Source organism: Gorilla gorilla, chromosome 5 (genome assembly GCF_029281585.2).
Source record: "Gorilla gorilla gorilla isolate KB3781 chromosome 5, NHGRI_mGorGor1-v2.1_pri, whole genome shotgun sequence".
NCBI classification, from domain to species: domain Eukaryota; kingdom Metazoa; phylum Chordata; class Mammalia; order Primates; family Hominidae; genus Gorilla; species Gorilla gorilla.
Window position 1 is genome coordinate 65,266,183 of NC_073229.2, and position 20,044 is coordinate 65,286,226.

At 37.6% G+C, this 20,044-nt stretch overlaps 2 protein-coding genes across 4 annotated transcripts in view; one reads left to right on the forward strand and one right to left on the reverse strand.

The window, feature by feature from the left end:
- Window positions 1-3,038: 3,038 nt before the first annotated feature.
- Window positions 3,039-3,534, reverse strand: LOC134758739 (uncharacterized). Its single transcript, XM_063707650.1, has one exon. The coding sequence runs from the start codon at window positions 3,532-3,534 to the stop codon at window positions 3,133-3,135; it is 402 nt and encodes a 133-aa protein (XP_063563720.1). The 3' UTR covers window positions 3,039-3,132.
- Window positions 3,535-3,870: 336 nt separating this feature from the next.
- CD2AP (CD2 associated protein) overlaps window positions 3,871-20,044 on the forward strand; it is a 147,355-nt gene continuing 131,181 nt past the window's right edge. For 2 of the 3 annotated variants that reach the window (XM_055391932.2, XM_055391931.2), the window contains exon 1: window positions 4,032-4,170. In XM_055391932.2, the coding sequence (XP_055247907.1) occupies window positions 4,167-4,170 (4 nt within the window). In that variant the 5' untranslated portion in view covers window positions 4,032-4,166. Of the gene's footprint in view, window positions 4,171-20,044 lie in introns of all 3 variants that reach the window. The other variant, XM_004044151.5, reaches the window with a different exon arrangement.

The following is a 20,044-nucleotide window of genomic DNA, read 5'->3' on the forward strand; positions in this document are numbered from 1 at the left end:
TAGAGTGGTCATAGGCCTGAGGACATCCCCCAAGTTGCTAGCCGAGGAACAGTATTTTGTTGCAAGCTGAATGGGCCACCAGTTTGAGCAGGGGGATTTTTCAGCTTCAATGATCTCACAGTATAGGCATTCTGATTGAGGTTATTATTTCCTACAATTGTTTTCTAAAGAATGATTTTTAAAATGCAGATTATACATTGATGTAATTTGGGCTTAAGTTTACAGTAAATTAGCCAGGCCAAAACAAGGTAGCAGTAAGAAAACTTCCCCAGAAACCTAGTACTTTTGAATGAGAATAAAGAAACAAAAAATAATTAGTCACAAGATTTTAGCTAAATGAGTGCTTTAAAAATAATATAATTTAGTTAACACTTATTTTTCTTTAGCATAATCTTCTTGGTTATAATAGTTTTTACCAAAAGGAAAGAAGGCAGATGCTTTTTTAAAATATAGATATCTTCAGATAAATTCCTAAGAAAACTTCAGGAAGAAATCATGGCAGTTTAGCATGAATTACGTTGGTCTGAAATTGTGTCATTCACACAGAACTGTCATGCTCTCCTTGATGTCAGATCAACATGTTTAGTACTTGGCAGAAAAAAAGAAAGTGAATGATTAGAGTGGTGTTAGTCCATTTGTACTGGAATACAAAGAAGAGTAAGGACAGACGGACAGAAACAAACCTAATCCAGTATAAAGGTAACAATAAAATAAAGGGAAAAGTAAAAGATAATTTGTTTTTAGATTAAGGGAATTTAAATTTAATATATGTGGTAAGTAGAAATTATCTTCTCACCATATTTTCTCTCATTCAACTAATAATTATTGCCAGGGAACGCAATGTTTTGAGCTGCAGACGGTGGTAGCCATATAAAAACGTATAAAACATACTGCCATACCTTGAAGGCCTCTTATAGCTGAGAAGGTAAGATTTAAAGGATGAAAAGAGCTTAAAGGAATAATTAATAACTAATATTTGCATAGCATTCAAAAGTTTAGAAGGTATTTTTACATACCATTTTGTAAGTTTAAAAGTAAATTGCTAGATTTCATTCTTCTGTTAGAATTTCCTTTGGCTTTGTCTTTGGAAAACAACATTAAATTTGGGATTGTGATTACTTCTTAGATTTACTTCAGTTTTCTCAACCATTCTTAGGGGTTCTATTCCCTGATCCTTCCAATTTCTATGATTCGTCATCTCATCATTACCTCAATGGATAATGCCTCTGAATTTGCAAAGTGAATTTAACTTTTAAACTTGTAAAATACGTACGTTAATTATGGCAATAACTGATGCTAGAATTTTTTTTTTTTTTTTTTTTGAGACAGGGTCTCACTCTGTCATCCAGGCTGGGTGGAGTGCAGTGGCAGGATCACAGTTCGCTGCAGCCTCGACGGCCCTGGACTCAGGTGATCCTCTCACTTCCGCCTCCCAAGTAGTTGAGACCGCAGGCCTGTGCCACTATACCTGGGCTAATTTTTGTATTTTTTTTTTTTTTTTTGTAGAGATGGAGTCTTGCTATGTTGCCCAGGCTGGTCTCAAACTCCTGGGTTCAAGTGCTCCTCCTCCCTTGGCCTCCCAAATTGCTGGGATTACAAGTGTGAAGATCCTGGAATTTCTAGGACAGAAATGATTGTAAATGTTTTATCTTGTTGTCAGATCATGTGACCTGACTTCTCAGAAAATATCTACCTTATCTGTGGCCTCCACTTCCTTATCATTCAATTGATGAAACCTTTAATCTGAATTTTCTATTATATATATATATTCTGAATATGTAGTTATATATTATATATTCTATTATATATATTCTGAAATTATATTTTCAAAGATGCCCTTATTATCAAATCTGATAGTCTTTATTCCCCCTTCTGTTTTACTTAACTTCTTTTCCATTCTATTCATTGGCCTTTCTTCTTTAAATATTAAGGATTCTAGAGACCTAGAAATTTAGTCTCTAGAAACTTAAGGGCTCTGGGCCTTGAATTTACTACCTATGTATATGCTTCCAATAGCTTATATTTTTGTCTCCTTTCATGAATCCTTCTTAGCCCATCACCAGCCTCATTCTTCCAAATCGTAAATGGCCTTCCTTATGGGCTGCTTGAGCCACACACATTTCTTAAAGGCTCAGAAATACTCTGTTTGCATATCTATTTCCATTCCTCAGTTCTAGGACTCCTCCAGACTGAATTATTGCCTTCCCCAAGCTTTCGTTCAACTCATACCTTCTCTTTACAGCTTGCTTTGCCCACAGTAATTTATTTTCCTTTAAATTCTCAAGCATTTGACCCTCACTACCTCATACTGTTAATTAACTTTGTGTTCGTATCTCACCCGCCTAGAAGAATGCAAAATCTCTGAGGATTAGCGCTGTACTTTAGCTTTTTATTTTTTTGCTTGGTAGGGGACAACGAACATAATGCTGAACACATATTTGTTACCTAAAAAAGGCACATGTTCCATGATGTCAATGTAATCTTGTTTAGGTGAGTATATTCAACTTTTTTCTTTTATCCTTTTTGGCTGCTGTTTGTGAGTTTGATCATTCTTGTTATAAAATTACCACATGTAACCTTTTGAGAAGCATTAGAAGAATTAAAAGATGGCAAAAGCAGGCCTATAGGAAATAGTGGTAATGGATACGTCCAAGGTTACTACTATGGGCCACTGTGCTCTGCATTGCAAGATTTGTTTGAACATACTCAAGAAATTGAAGTTCAGACAGGTTAATTTATCCAAGGTCCCACAAAAAGTAAATGGCTGTGCTGAGTTTCAAGGACCCATGTCTGCCTGGATCCAAAGGGCAAGTCAGTTTCAGTGCTGGATGACTGAGAATTACAAAATTTCTTGAAAAAGCACTAGGCACAATAGTTGGCGTTCAACAAACGCTCACACACACATCTGCCCTGGAATTGGGTCTACTTAAACAGAAGGGGGAAAAAAAGCTTGCTGAAATAATTATACTTCTTCGTAACTACCAAGCTCATGTTTGACTGACTATAGTAATCCTATGCCCTCCTTCACATTGACGCTAGAAAAAATGCCTGGCAGTATTTCAAATCATGATGCCTATTTTTCTCTCGATCAAGTAACAACTCAAATTATACTTTAAAAAGAAAAAAAGCAAATTAGAAAGTTGCATTCAGCTGACAAGAGACTAAAGGAATCTGTGAAACAGAATTTATTTGATGCCTAGGTTTCTCCCCCACCCGACGAAGACCAAATGCTGCTGATCCGTAAGTAACTTCGCAAGGTAAACTGAGGGGCCTGGCAGCATCTGGGCCTCCCTTAAAGGTCGAAATCAAGTGCGCTCGCCCTCTTTCTGTCCGCCTTTTCCCTTTAAGGTCCTCGAGGCTGCTTCGCTGCAGAAAGTAACTCCGCGTCGCCGCCGCGGAAAGTGGGGCAACTTTGCCTATCAGCAGAAACCTTTTGATCCATCTGAGGCGACAAACCAGACCAAACGCCCGCCCAAGCTGTTCCGAGCCTCCGGGCGGAGAGCGAGCCCAAGCTTCTCTGCACCGCTTCCCCATCCGCTCGCTGCACCTGGACGCGGTCGGCAAGCAACCCCCGGCCGTGACGTCACCGCACCTGGCAGCAGCCGGGGGGTCCGGGAGAGAGCCCGAACGCGACGGGGCGGGGAGAACGAGGGCGTTCTCGCGAGATTTGCCTCCTCCCGGACCCAGCTCCCCGCACCTTCTCGGCCTCTGTCTGGGTCTCCACCTTAGTCTACGGTGTCGCCTTTACTAACTGCGAGTGCTAAGGAAGAGGCGAGGGGCGGGCTCCGAGGCTGGGCGGGCGCTCGGGGTTGGAGCCGAGGGTCTGGGCAAACGGGTGGGTCCCTCCCCACTGCGGGAGCGGCCAGGGTGGGAAAACCGCGGTCGGGCGGGCGGGCGGGGTAGGGCCCTCCCGCCGCCGTGGCTCCTGGGGAGGCCAGGGGTGAGGAGCTGTCGCCGCCTTTGCCTCTGCCTCGCGGGCCGCGCTGAAGAGACTGGTAGGAGAGCGCCGCGGGCGGATGGAGGCGACTCTTCGCCCCGCCTGAGCTCAGGAGGGGCTAGCGCGGAGCGCGGGTCCCGCCTCCAGCCGCGGGAGCGGCCGCGCGAGCCACCACAGGAGGAGGAGGAGGAGGAGCGGACGTCGGCTTCTCCCCGCGGGAGCCCCCAGCATGGGTAAGAGACTCGGGCGCTTCCCGCCGCCCGTCCGGACCTTCCAGACCCGGGGAGGCTGTGCCCTTTCTCGGCCTTCTGGGGAGGCGACGGCGGTCAGCCCCTGAGCGGCAGCACCCCACCCTCTCCATTCTCCCCACCGCCCCTTCTTGCCCTGCCTTCCACCTTGCTCTTCTCACGGAGAAACTGGTGGGAGAGCTCGCGGGTGCTTTCCCTCGCTCTCCCTTCTCCGCCTCTTTTCCTGTTCACCAGAAAGGTGCGGGATGGGGGGCGGGGGCGCCTGGCCACCTCTGCTAACCCCTTGCCCAGCTAAAATCAGGCCTGACCTTCCTTCCCTTCCTCATCCCCTTGCTTCCCTCCCCCCTCCTCGTGGGATGGGGGAGGGCGATCGAAAAACTTGATAAAGTAGCACTTTCAACTTCTTTATTTTCTGCGAGGCTTTGAATACGTTTAAGGAGAGAGATAAATTTGTTCAAAAACTTTTTTTTTTCCTGCTGAAACTCGCAAGGGGTGCCTCAAGGACAGGAAAGCTTGAGTATTTGTTTTACTCGGGTTCTACCTAGGCAAGTGTGTTGGCACCTAAGCATTCAGTGTGCTCCCGAGGACTGGGTTTGGACTTCAGTGTTGGATCCTTTGAGGAGCAGTTTCCTGTTTGGAGTTAGACTTCCTTGCCGAAGGAGAGAAAAATACAAGGCCTTATATGTTATTTACTATGTGCTTTATAGTTTTGTTTGAAGTTAGAGAAGGCAGAATGTGTGGCAGTCCGGGTTGAAAAGGAGTTTTGTTAAGTGGTGTAACAATTTCTTTTGATAACAAAGTTCGGTGTGGGCTAGGCATTAACTCCCTCAATCCTTTAAAAGCAACTTAAAAAAGAATAGCTTACAAAAAACAAAACACCCTGTGTCTCTATAAGGCAGAACGTGTTCTGTAAGAGTAAACCCAAGTTTGATTTTTGTAGAGCAAATCAGGAGGACCCTATCACTTTTTGCAGTTGAGAGTTGGTACTGCGTCATATCAACAAACGATCACCGAAATGAATAATTCATGTAATTAACAAATGATTTAGAAGCAGGACGAATACAGACTACTGCTGATGTGGCACCCTCTGTCCACACTTTGCTTTGTGGGGGATGTTTTGAGCATATTGTTTATAGACACTCGCCTAGCTATCCTCTGTTTTCTTAGACTTTTCTAATTTTATGTTCCCTCCTCCACCTCCCTCCTTTCAGGTAACTTTCATACTCAAAAGTGCTCTTGAGCTCAAAAACAGTGAAATAAAACATTTGCTATTTGGAATTTTCAAATGAATTATTTTATAATTGATTAGTTGAGCTTGCAGGGCAATTGTGGGCATATTCTTTTAAGTATGAAATTATAAAATCACTTTAACTGCTTTGGATTAAGATAATACTAAAGTTAAATACACAGTTCTTTTCTGTCTTAAATGGGATGCAGAATAAAATTAAACTTTTTTGGATGACCTGGGGTTGCAGTCTTGTTTTGCATATAGGGCTGTTGAGCTAAATTCTAAATAATATTTGTTCGCATTTTGAAATTATTTAAATACTTTTTTTTTTGCTTTGCTTTTGGATGTGCTTGTAACTGATTAGTGTCCCCCATCATCTTTCCTTTTCTAATTTTTTTTTAAAGTGTGGAAATCATATTCAGGTTTGTGATTCTGCATAGGGGAAAAATCAGTAGGCCGTTACTTAGTGTGTGAGGTCGTCACTGGAGAAAAGTAAATGTGTACCAATACTTGGACATTGGAATACCTATTTTGATTGTCCAGAGGCTTTTTCTTTGTGATTTATTTGTTGTGTTCTGTTTAGGTGAGTTTTCATATAGACTTGGATGTCAATGTTGGTATACTCTCGACTACTTAGAATGTGTTTTGAGGGTATGTTACTGAGGGCATTTGTGGTTAAGTTTTTGTAAAGTGTTTGTGAAACATTTCCATATCAATATATATATATATTCTTTAAGTTTATTGGTCATGTAATAATAAAATTCCCAAGTTCACTTAAAGGGAGTTTGCTCTTTAACATAAATCTCATTTATTTGGTTTTACCAGCCATCCTTTTTTCTTATGATTTTAGATGCAGCCTAAAATATTTACATGATATTTTATCTAATTTGTCACCAAATGAAAAAAATCTGAAATTTTTTTTGTGTGTAAGATAATTTGGATGCCTATTAAATGGTGGTTCTTAAGTTTAGGTGGTACAGCTAGAGAGTTAAAAGCATGGGCTCTGGACGGAGACTACTTGAGGTCAAATTCTCTTCTACCTACTGGCTGTGTGACTGAGCACATTACTTCTCTGTGCTTCAGTTTCTCAATCTATAAATGGAATAAAATATCAACCTCATAGGTTGTTAGGAGGATTGAATGAGTTACTACTTGTAAAGTGCTTAGAACACTGCCAGTGCTGGCGGTGGTGATTTTCATTTTCAAATGATTTCCCTAATTCTTGTACCAACTTGGAAAAAAAAAAAATCTCAATTTTTGACCTTTGTTAGAAGTAGGATATTTTCTTTAAATAAAGGACCAGTGGGATGAGATGATTTTGCACTAAGGCAGAAATTGAATTTTATGTGATATAACCTTACAGAAACCACATAGATACTTTTTTCAATGTTGGATGTACTGTGCGAAAGTCCATTATTGGTAAGAGCTTTAGTTGCTTAGGAAAAACTCTTAAGTGGGATGACTACTAGTAGACTTATTTGAATTTTATGTTTTTAGTGTCTACATTTGTTAAATGTGATAAAATGCCTATTGAGAAATTTGAGGTATTCTGTGTGAAAGAATTTGGGAAGAGCTCTAGGGAGACAGATAGGCAGTGCTTATTTTTCTTATTCCAAAAGTACAGATTGGCATTTTGGAGCAGAATTAGGCAGAAAGCAAATGGCACAAAGTGTCAGAGCGTTTCTAGAGCACAAAAAAGGAATATTTGTGAATTTTTATTTTTGGAAGAGTAAGCAGACTTCTAAGGGCAGAATTTCTCTTTAATAATTTTAGATAAGGCGGTGAACTTTTTGGTTTATTTTATAGGCTCTCGTATATAAAACATATCAGTCATGTGGTGGTGTTTTTTTGTTTGTTTGTTTGTTTTTTTGATGGAGTTTTGCTCTGTTGCCCAAGCTGGAGTGCTGTGGTGCGATCTCGGCTCACCGCAACCTCCACCTCCTGGGTTCAAGGGATTCTCCTGTCTCATCCTCCTCAGTAGCTGGGATTACAGGTGTGTGCCACCATGCCCAGCTAATTTTTGCATTTTTAGTAGAGACAGGGTTTCACCATGTTGGTCAGGCTGGTCTTGAACTCCTGACCTCATGTGATCTGCCTGCTTTGGCCTCCCAAAGTGCTGGGATTACAGGCGTGAGCCACCGCACCTGGCCTCGTGGTGGTTTTAATAGACAAATTTGTGGTTGGTTTAGATGATATATGCACTCCTATAATAGAGTGATTTCTTTATGTTACTTTGTTGTACTGTTTGGAGAAAATATTTTAAAAATTTTTATTTATATGTTATTTGTTTACTTATTTTTAGAGACAAGGTCTTGCTCTGTTACCCAGGTTGGAGTTCAGTGACATGATCATAGCTCACTGCAGCCTCAAACTCTTGCCTCTGCTTCCCAAGTAGCCAGGGCTGCAGGTGCGCACTACCACCTCTGGCCTAGTTTAAAATTTTTTTGTAGATACAGGCTCTCCCTATCTTGCCCAGGCTAGTCTCAAACTCTTGGCCTCAAGCAGTTCACCTGCTTTGGCCTCCCAAAGTGCTGGGATTACAGCTGCACCACTGTACCTGGCCTGGATAAAATCTTGATTCATACAGATAAGTAGTTGCAAATGGAAATTGCATGCTAATGGTTCACCTTTCTGTATCAGGATTTACTTCAATTAAACTACAGAGCATGAAAAAACAATATTAGGAAATTTTTGTTTCAAAGTTGAATCACTGGCAAAAGTAATAATTCTTTTCCTTATTTAAGTACTCATCAGATATTTTTTGAGGTTTCAAAATTTGAGTAGTTTAAGTTTTGTAAAATCACATTAAGGCTGAAAATTCACATTTATAATATTTTATAGTTTCCTGTAGAAATGAGCCGGAAGTTTGCTTTGTTTTTTTTTTTTTTTTTTTTTTTGAGATGGAGTCTTGCTCTGTCACCCAGGCTGGAGTGCAGTGGCGCGATCTCGGCTCACTGCAACCTCCGCCTCCCAGGTTCAAGCAAGTCTCCTGCCTCAGCTTCCCGAGTAGCTGGGACTGCAGGCACGTGCCACATGCCTGGCTAATTTTTTGTATTTTTAGTGGAGATGGGGTTTCACCGTGTTAGCCAGGATGGTCTTGATCTCCTGACCTTGTAATCTGCCCCCCTCAGCCTTCCAAAGTACTGGGATTATAGGCGTGAGCCACCTCGCCCAGCGTGTATCTTTCTAATTGAGGGATTTGCAAACTAAAATGACATCATATTAACTAAAATCTAATTTTTAAGACATTTAAAATAAATAGAAAACTCAAAGTGCTTTATTTTTATTTATTCATAATTCAGATCTGTCAGAGAATCCTGTCAGAGAATATCTTCCCCTGTTATTAAATATATTTTGAACGATAAAAATGCTTACTTTAATGTATATAAAAAATTGTCATTGTGTCAAGGGCTTGCAGATAGGTAGAGAAAGAAGTATAATGATTATTCATTTGGGTGAGAATTGGGTGGAGCTGCAGACCTGTTTCTTAGGGTAAACTGATGAAGCAAGTTATGAAAGATCTGAAAGTTTTCAGATTTTACGTTCAGAAAAGAAAGAGCAAATAAAAACTAGTAAGATGTGATTGAAATTTAGGTAAATTGGGTAATTATTATGATGGAGCTGTTACTGCTTAGTTGTAGCATTTGATATCTGACTGCTATTCAGATTTAACACAAGCAGGATTTGGGGACCAAATTATCTCAGCAGTCAGGCAGTCAGTCTTTCTAGATGGGGGAGGCGACAGAACAGCAGTTTTAAGAAATCTGGATGGAGGTCTATATGTGCCTACAGTCAGCTTGTCAGCATCAGGGATATGTTTGGCAAAGTGCAGTGTGTACATGTATGTGGAACAGGCCTTTGGGAGTGGTATGGTGGCTGGTAGCAGGCACTAGGTAGAGATTCAGACTGGCATCTTGGGGGAAAAGGGAGGAAACGGGGTCTGGCAGTAGGCCTTGAAAACCTTGCCGCAGGGAAACAAAATGAGACAGGGTCCAGATTTCTTATTGGAGAAATACAAGGTGGGTATTTGCAGGAACAAAAGTGAGCTTAGTTATTGGAATTATTTAGGATGAACCAAGAGGTAATAACAAGACACTGAGCCCCTAAGCTTATATATTTTCTGTCCTGGGACTACATTAGTAGTCTACATTAGTAGCTGAATCTGTAAGTGTGGTATGAGTAGTCCAGAATTACTGGGGTGAATGGGATCTTCTCTCTAAATGCTGCAGGATATTCCCTGGGTATAGATTGCCACCCCTTCTGTTTATTTGGTCCCAGGGATTTGATGTGCCTGTTTTTTTTTTTTTTTCTCCTGTCTCTTTTTCACCTAGGTTCCTTTTCCTTTCATACCCAGTGTGAAGCAGATTACAAAACCTCAGCATATCCTTCTGTTTCAGAAACAAGTACACAATCCTTCAGGGTGTTAAGCAGTTATAACTGCAAATATAATAAATGGCCAAGTAAGGCAGAAGAAACTTGAAAGTATTAGTAATTATCAGTCTCTTGGTTTCACTGAAGTGGTGGTTGGCTAGTTATTAGAAAGACTTTTTTTGTTGTTGCTTTTTAAATTTTTTTTGGTAGTGTGTACCTGTCTTTGGCAATACTCCCTCATACTCCTCCCAGCTTTTATTTATTTTGGCTTACGTTAGGTAGATCTTTAGACAGCAGCTCACAGTAGAGACATTTATTATGTCTCTTAAACAGATAAAATTTTATTAGGACTTCACTAACCTGAGACATGCTGTACTCATTTTTGAATCATAACCTTGGTTTTAACCACAAATGAAGTAGGCATTTTCCTTCTGGGCTCCTAAATGTTTTCTTTGGACTAAACTTGATATTACCTCTTTTTTTTTTTTATGTTTTGGTTTTTGTTTCTGAAGGTCTCAGCTTCCTAGATGTTCTACACTCTTCCTGACCATTTTCATTGAACCCTATTTGATTTACTGAAAGCATATTTACTAATTGTTTGCACTGGTGCTTTTATCCTAGAATAAACAATGCTTTTAAAACAATTCACTATTCTAAATTAATACTGGCTTAAGATGTTGTTCCAGTGTCAGGTATTGTTATCGATTTTTTCTTTCCTAGAACCTGTCCTTTCCAGTGGCTCCAGTAGACTTGTATTTTATAATCTTTCAAATATTATGTAGCTTGTTAAACTTCCCATCATGATCTTGTTCAGTTTCTCAACTCATTTGCAAAAGAGATGACTAGCATGGGAGCCTGGATTCCAGTATCTGTTTTAGTGCCTTATTAGTGCCTCTTAGCTTAGGTTCTTTTTGATGATTCAGCGTCCAGATAATTCCAAGGGAGTGACTGTAATCATTAGGGGTTTCTAGTAGAATGCAATCATGAGCCCCTTAGGAATGTTTTGGTCAATAATAAACCACACATAGGGTGGTGGTCCCCTAAGATTATAATGAAGCTGAAAAATTCCTCTTCCCTAGTGAGTTGTAGCCATCCCACTATAGTAGTGCAATGCGTTACTCACTGTGTTTGTGATGATGCTGGTGTCAACAAACCCGCACTACCAGTTGTATAAAAGTATAGCACGTCCATACATTTATATGTAGTACATATATTGATAATAAATGGCTGTGTTACTGGTTTATGTATTTACTATACTATGTTTTTTAATTGTTATTTTACAGAGTACATCTTCTACTTATTAAAAGAAGTTAGCTGTAAAACATCCTCAGGCAGGTCCTTCAGGGGGTATTCCAGAAAAAGGCATTGTTATCGTAGGTGATGACAGCCCTATGCACGTTTTTTACCAGTGGGATGAAATATGGAGATGGAAGACAGTGATATTGATGATCCTGATCTTTGCAGGCCTAGGCTAATGTGTGTTTGTGTCTTATAAGAAAAAGGATTAAAAAAGAAAGAATGTTTAAATGGAAAAAAGCTTATAGAATATGAATATAAAGAAAAAATATTTTTGTACAACTATACAATGTGTTGGTGTTGTAAACTAAATGTTATTACAAAAAAGTTAAAAAGTTTATAAAGCAAAAAAGTTACAGTAAGCTAAGGTTAATTTTGAAAGAAAATTAGAAAGAAAGAAATAAAAAAATGTAGTTAGCTTTAGTGTATGGTGTTTATAAAATCTGTAGTAGTGTATACTAATGTCCTAGGCCTTCACATTTGCTCACCATTCACTGACTCACCCAGTGCCATTTCCAATCCTGTAATCTCTATTCATGGTAGGTACACCCTATGTAGGTGTACCATTTTTATTACTTATACTGTATTTTTACTATACCTTTTTTATGTTTAAATATACAGATACTTAACCATTGTGTTACAATTGCTTACAGTATTGAGTACAATAGCATGCTGTACAGTTTTGTAGCCTAGGAGCAATAGGCTATACCCTATAGCTTAGGCATGTAGTGGGCTGTACCATCTAGGTTTAAGTACACTCTATGATGTTCACACATGGACCAAATTGCCTAATGACACATTTCCTAAGATGCATCCCCATTGTTAAGTGATGCATAACTGCACTTTTAAGTGTGGTGATAGTTACAGTTAACACCAATATTAAGAAAAAGGGCCTGTCACAAGGTCACATCATCAAGCAAAGAAGCTGCTGGTGAGAGTTTAATCAAGAAGTATTTTCCTTAATGTGAGGAATGTGATTAATGTCATGTTAAATGCTTGGAGGTTTAGGATAAATAAAAGTTTTGGTGCCTTGAGTAGTTTACAAGTGTTAAGGATTGGGCATATTATTAGAATCACATTTTTGTTTTAAACTTCTCACGACCCCTGGGTTCTGACATAAATGCTTCTGCCTCTCCCTCCCTCCAGTTTTTGATGAATGTCATGAATGTGTTGGGATGGCTTATGTGGTAGGAATAAGACAACATAATAACAATGAAAGTTAGTATGTGAATCCATTAGAAAAATAAACGAGAGAGAGAGTATAGGGTCAATGTCAGAAATGTTAAAATGTAATAGGAGAAGCATATGGAATATTGGAATATAGATTCCTGCACTGAAGGAAATGGGATTTATTCATTTCTCATTAGTTTGACCAGTGATGATATACTGAGTACTGGCAGTAGTTAAGGTATTTTTTCCTCCACTTCTGGCAGAGTCTTTAGAATGAAGTAAGCCTTCTCTTGAGCTGATCCTTTGAGATGTGTACTTTTACCTGAAATATTAAAACTGTCTTATCCTTCTTACTGTCCTATCAGTGTTCCAGTAATGAAGAGGCTGGAAATTTACCTAACATCTAGACTGACTTTAAAAATGTCATTCCTGGAGTATTTATCACAATTATTGTAATAATAAAGGGCCACAGTGTTTTGGATTGTAAATGTAGAAGCTCATATACTGTATTTGTAAAATTGAGACTACATAGTCTTGGTTAGAGTGTTTTTGGGGGACATTTAAAGTTGGTCTTTTAAATGTATATACTATTCTCTAGGGATTTTCTCATTCTTTGTGTTAGAAACAACTTTTGGTTTATTTAGAAGTATGTTCTCCTGAGATCCAAGTTTTGCATTTAACTTTAATTAAAAATTCCTGTTGTGCTGTAGCAGGTTGCAGTCTGATGAGTATTTTGCCTGACTGTTTTGGTGTATGTGTGGGCATTTGTGCACAGCCATTTAAGAGGAAGAATTCATTTTTACTTACCTACTAATTTGGCCATTCTTAACAAACATATTTTAGGAAGCAGATCAAAACAATTTTTTTAATGATGAAAATAAATTTGTTAAATTTTCAGAATGAGTGTCAAATGGAAATAAAAGGCTGTGTTTCAGATCTCAAGGTAGCCCTTTTTTCTCACAAAATTATTCTAAATTCCTATATGGATTTTATATTACAAAATGCAGTTGAACTTATGCTTACAACTTCATAGTTTAAAACTTAAATAAAAACTTCTTGGCCGGGGCGGTGGCTCACGCCTGTAATCCCAGCACTTTGGGAGGCCGAGGCGGACAGATCACAAGGTCAGGAGATCGAGACCATCCTGGCTAACACGGAGAAACCCCGTCTCTACTAAAAATACAAAAAATTAGCCAGGCATGGTGGCGGGCGCCTGTAGTCCCAGCTGCTCGGGAGGCTGAGGCAGGAGAATGGCATGAATCCGGGAGGTGGAGCTTGCAGTAAGCTGAGATCGCACCACTGCACTCCGGCCTGGGTGACAGAGCGAGACTCTGTCTCAAAACAAACAGACAAACAAAACAAAACTTCTTTGTTATTCTCTTAGTGTGTAAATGACCTTACTTGATCTGAGCTCATTGATGCCGGAGACCATATCACTTATTTTATTGTATTTACAAAATTTAACACCTGTATCGACTAGCAGAAAATTAGGAGCCTGCTATGTATCCACTAAGTCTGATTCAGTAATACTTTAATTTGGAGTAATTGGGTAGAGAGGGCCAACCTAACAATACAAAATTTAAATATATTGAAATATGTCCACCTAAAACAGACTAATAGGATGTTGCCTAATGAAATTACTGTTTCAAGATAATGGATGAGATCCTTTTTTTTTTTTTTAAAGAAATAAACTCTAATTCATTCTGTGTGGTTCATTGAAGCTCTTAAGTCCCTTTAATAGAGAATCAATAATCAGTGATGTTAAGCATCTTGTCAGGTGAATCTGCTGATTACCTACTCCGTGTGTATAAATAAAGGGAAAGTTTGGCAGAGAGAGACATTTCTGTATGAGTCTCCAATTTAACATGTTAAACACATTTAGGCATAAAGGCTTAATTTTTAGCTTAAAGAGTTTGTTCAAAATAACTTAATGTTTGAACTGTAAAATTATAAAATCTTTAAGGTAGGTGTTGTGAAGCAAGTATACATATATATTCTTTGAGACATACTGAGTTGTTACATATGTGTAATTTTAAATTTTCTAGTAGCTACATTTAAAAAGGAACATGTGAAATTAATTTTAATAATATTTTGAATGTATGTTGGTTTAAAGAAAGTACATTATTTCATAATGTATTCAGTATAAAAAGTTATTAATGAGACAGCTTACATTTTTTCTTATATATGAAAGAAATCTTGAAATCTGATGTATATTTTACATTTATATAACATTTCAGTTTGGACTAGCCACATTTCAAGTGCTCAATATTTTTTGATTATAAGAATTTACTGAGGCAGGAGGATTGCTTGAGACTAGTAGTTTGAGACCGGCATGGGCAACAAAGCAAGACTCCATCTCTACAAAAAAAAAAAAAAAAAAAAAAAAAGATAGCCAGGTGTGGTGGCATGCCCCTGTAGTCCCAGCTACTTGGGAGGCTGAGGTGAGAGCATTACTTGAGCCTGGAAGGTCGAGGCTACAGCGAGCCATGATTGTGCCATTGCACTCCAGCCTGTGCAACTGAGTCTTTCTTAAAAAAAAAAATTAATAATTTAGGTTTTTGTTTTTTGTACGTGTTTATTTTGGGTGGATGCTTAGAACCATGAAGAAACTCAAATGATTACTTCTGAATTTTTAATGATTCTTACTGCTGCTGTTCTTACAAGTTCTTGTAGTTGTCTGTATAACTTAATTATGTTTTAAAAATCTTTAGGTTGGTCCTCAGGTAGTGAGTTATCTCGATTGCTTAGTCAGTTACAGATTGAACTTTTTTCTACTCTTCCCTGCTTTTCATTACTGCACTCAACTAGTTTTCGTTTTCTTTTTTTTTTGAGAAGTCTCACTCTTGTCCCCCAGGCTGGAGTGCAATGGCATGATCTCGGCTCACTGCAACCTCCACCTCCTGGGTTCAAGCGATTCTCTTGCCTCAGCCTCCCGAGTAGCTGGGATTACTAGCTGGGATTACAGGCACCTGCTACCACGCCTGACTAATTTTTGTATTATTATTTTTTTAGTAGAGATGGGGGTTTCACCATGTTGGCCAGGCTGGTTTCGAACTCCTGACCTCAGGTGATCTGCCCGCCTCAGCCTCCCAAAGTGCTGGGATTACAGGCATGAGCCACCGTGCCCGGCTGCACTCGACTCGTTTTTTAAAAAATAAAGGTCTGTTTGGAAACTGAGGGAAGTTCTTACATAGCAACTTCCCATTTTTTGGTAATTTTAAAATTCATTATTAGTTGATAGTTACTAGCATTTAGGGAATTCTTACTATGCTAGGCTGAATGTACGGAGCATTCAGTTCCCCACAAGAATATGAGGTAAAACATTAGTCTTCCCATTCTTCAGGTTCAGGAAATGAAGTTAGAGGGATTGTTACTTGTCCAAGTCAGAGGTAAGATGTGGAGGAGACAGAATCAAACTTTCATTGGTCTCATTTTAAAGCTCGTCCTCTTAATTATATCTTAAAACATTTTGAGAAGGAAGATTGTTGAGTTAAACAGAGCAAGTAATATGACCTTCAGACTCTCCTAGTGTGGTTTAAAAAATAAAGAAATTTAAATATTTATCTTCTAAAAACTGGATTGGTATTCATTTGTTTGAGTAACTATTTTCTCTAAAGAGACTTTTTTTTTTTTTTTTTTTAAAGGAACAGGGTCTTGCTCTGTCGCCTAGGCTGGAGTATAGTGGTACTATCATAGTTCACTGCAACCTTGACCTCCTGGGGTCAAGTAATCCTTCCACCTTAGTCTCCTGAGTAGCTGGGACTAAGGCATGTGCCATCGCGCCTGGCTAATTTAAAAAAATAAACAAAAACTGTAGACATAGGGTCTTGCCATATTGCCCAGGCTGGTCTTGAACTCTTGGGCTTCAAGCAGTCCTCTTACCTGGGCCTCCCAAAGTGCTGGGTTTACAGGCATGAGCCGCTATGCCTGGCCTCTTAAGAGACTTTTAACAAATTTTAACTGTTACACATTGGTCTTTTACTTACATACCCAAAAGTTTTCCTAGGGTTGTTTTTTGGTGAGTTCTATAAAACTTTATGACGGCTATTCATATGGTATTTTTTTTGATCTGCTTGAAACATGCTTAAAAATAATTTCTAGTGTTTTCTTGAAGTTAATAGTGGGAATAAAGATGAAGAATGATAATATTTAATTGAATTTTCCAACTTGTTTGCTCTTTAGATTTTTGTATGTTTTTTGTTTTTAAGATTTATTATTTTAGGACAAGTCATTAATCACATGTACGTGGTAATTTCTTTGTTTTTAGAACTGTCTCAGGTAATCAGTCTTTGAGATAAAAATCTTTTTTGTTTTTTAAACTTTGATTAAGTTTTTTTTGTGGATATCTGTCACTTATTCTAATTTAGTAATAGTAGGCAGAATATAATACTGTGTAAAAATTTCCTTATGTCAAATTTCCTTCTCTTTTTCTCTTTGGATATGTGCTAAGAGTGTATTGTACTAAGCAAACCTTTGTATGCTATTTGAAGTACAAAGAGGAAGGGTGGGTTTTGTGTGCAGTTTGTTCACTATCTTAAGAATGACTAGATTTACTTATCTCTGTTGAAAAACATGTAAGAAATGCTGCTTATCATTCCATATTTAACAAGCTTGAGAAAATAAATGACGGAATTTCTAATATATAATTAAAAGGACTTTAGGATGATATTGTGCTTTTTATTAGTAGTATTTTGACTAATGGATCTGGTACCTAACTTTAGAGGACTTAAATAATGAAATGTTATTAGTTAATGACATTAAGCAATGCTAATCAGTTTTGCATTTCTCCATTTATGGTAAAGAATAAATATTTCGTTCTGGGAATAATTTATGGTAAAGCCTTTTTGTTTGTGGTAAGAAATACTTAGCCCTGGGAATAAAAAGTAAATACATATATTTCTTTCTTCCTGATATGTGTGTGTGTATGTGTGTGTGTGTGTGTGTGTGTGTGTAATATATATAAAATCAGGAAATAAGTGGAACCATTAAAGTATTTTCATCATATTCCTACTACTTTGAGAGTAAAGCTTGTAATTTTTTATCTTATACTGAAATATATTTTTGTTAATTTTTGTGTAATTTTTAATATTTTGTCATCTGCTATAATAAAGGTTAACACTCAATAGTATACTGTGATCAGTGATAGAGAAGGTTAATTTGACAGACTCAGTTAGATGCCATTGTGATATTTATCTGTATTGTGTTGACCGGAATTAAAAGTAAACATTCTGTAGTCAATGCCTATACAACTTATGCCTATTTGGAATTTGTGTAAATTGTTTATTTTTTTGAAGTGATTTTTTATTGTCAAAATAATGCATATTTATTAAAGCAGACTAGTAGAAAATCTTTTATAATATTTCCACCAATATTTTTGCATGTAATAATTTAAAAAATTATGGATTTTAAGATTTTTAAGCTTGATCTTCAGATATCCTTTTTGTTTAAATACTGATTTTTTTAAAAAAGTTATTAACAACTAGTAAACCCATTAAAAGAATACCTCACCAGCACCCCCAAACAGAACCAAGTTAAGCAAAACTTTTTTCTTTTTAGGTAAGGATTAAGTTCTTAGAGTTTGCTGTACTTCATTTTAAGTAATGTACTTTACTTTCTTTGACCTGTTTTCAGTCGAGATTTCCTTTTTTTGGTTCTTATAAATGCTTTTAATTCCTTGTGTTGTTTGTTGCAAGTATTTACTGTTTCCAGTTTAGTTACTTTGAAACTTTGACCATTTTACTTTAAGTTTAGAAATTTCTCCTCTCTACACAGTTTTGTTACTAATTTCCATCATAATCCCTTCAAGCTGCTATGACAAAATACCTTAGACTAGGTAATTTATGACCAACAGAAATTTATTGCTCACAGGCTGGAAAGTCCAGGATCTAGGCACTGGCAAATTTGGTGTCTAGTGAGTAAAGTTCAAAGATGGTGCCTTCTTGGTACATGGAAGGCTGGGTTTGGTGGCTCACACCTGTAATCTTTTTTTTTTTTTTTTTTTGAGACAGGGTCTTGCTCTGTTTCCCAGGCTGGAGTGCAAATGTGTGATTGTAGCTCACTGCAACCTCGAACTCCTGGGTTCAAGTGATCCTCCCCCGTTAGGCTCCCAAGTAGCTAGGACTATAGGTGCTGCCCCACACACCTATTGTTATTTTTTGTAGAGATAGCATCTTGCTATGTTGCCCAGGCTGGCCTTGAACTCCTGGCCTCAGGTTATCCTCCCGCCTGGGATTACAGGTGTGAGCTACTGTGCCTGGCCTCTGTGTGTACATTCTTGTTTATGCTTTTTCCTTATTATTGTTTTAATGAATGTAAGGTCTGTAGAGATACTCTGTCTTTTATTCCTGATATTAGTAATCTGGGCCTTCTGTTTTTCCCCTTGGTCATTCTTTCTGGAGGTTTATTGATTTTATTGATGTTTTCAAATAACAGTTTTTGGTTGCATTTTTTTTTTCCATTTTTCTGTTTTCTTTGAGAGTTTTATATGATTCCATTTTATGTCCTCTTTTAACATTCAATTATACTTAATTTTTATTTTTAGTGCTTGCCCTAGAGTTTGCAATATACATTTATAACTAATGTTAAATTCAGCTTTAAATAACACTGCAACACTTCATGTGTAGTGCTGGTACCATAGAGTATTCCTTATTCCTCTTGTCCCTTAAGACATTGATTAATTTCACCTATTCATATGCTATAATCATGCAATACATTGTTACTATTATGACTTTTAAGCAGTTATCTTTTAGATCAATTAAGAATAAAAAATGTATTTTGTTTTATCTTCATTTATTCCTTCTATGCTCCTTCTTCTTATTGATTTGAGTTTCTGACCTGTATAATTTTCATTTTCTCTGAAGAACTTCCTTTAACATGTCTTTTGTGTTGGGTCTGTTGGCAATGAATTCTTGTTTTTGTTTGAAAAAGTCTTTATTTCTCTTTCCCTTTGAAGGATAATTTTACTAGATACAGATTTCTAGGTTGGTGTTTTTTTTTTTTTTTTTCCAATGCTTTAAATATTTTATTCCATCGTTTCTTGCCTTCATGTTTTCTGATGAGAAGCCTGCTGTAATTCGTATCCTTGTTCCTCAATAGATAGGGTGATATTTTGTGATGGTTTCTTTAAAGATTTTCTCTGCCTTTGATTTTCTTCCATTAAATGTGATACGTCTAGGTGTAGTTTTTTTTGTTTGTATCCTAATTTTGTTCTCTTAGTTTTCCGGATGTGTGGTTTGGTGTACCTTATTATTTTTGGAAAATTCTTAGCCATTATTATTTCATATATTCTGCTCTGTTTCCCCATCTTCTTCTGGAATTCCAATTATGTGTGTTTATACCTCTTGAAGTTTTTCACAGTTCTTGGATGTTCTGTCCTGGGATATTTTTGTTTTTTATAATTCTTTTTCTCTTTGCATTTCAGTTTGGAAAATTTCTTTTGACCTCTCTTCAAGCTTACTGATTCTTTCCTTGGCTATGTATAGTCTACTGATGAATGCATCAGTGTTGTCGATTATTTGTTACAGTGTTTTTGATTTCCAGCTTTTCCTTCTGTTTCTTTTCTAGAGATTCTATGTGCTTACCCTATCCATTTTTTTCTTGCATGTTGTCTGCTTTTTATATTATCACCCTTAGCATATTAATCATAGTTATTTTAAATTTCCTGTCAGGTAACTAAAAAAAAATGTGTTGTATCTGAGTCGGGTTCAGATGCTTGCTTTGTCTCTTTAGACTTGCTTTTTCTTGCCTTCTTAGCATGACTTGAAATTTTTTGAAGGCTGGATGTCATATTAGGTA

What these genes read in the sequence shown, in the direction of transcription:
- LOC134758739 (XM_063707650.1), bottom strand. Translation starts at nt 3,534, where the DNA reads ATGGGGAAGCGGTGCAGAGAAGCTTGGGCTCGCTCTCCGCCCGGAGGC.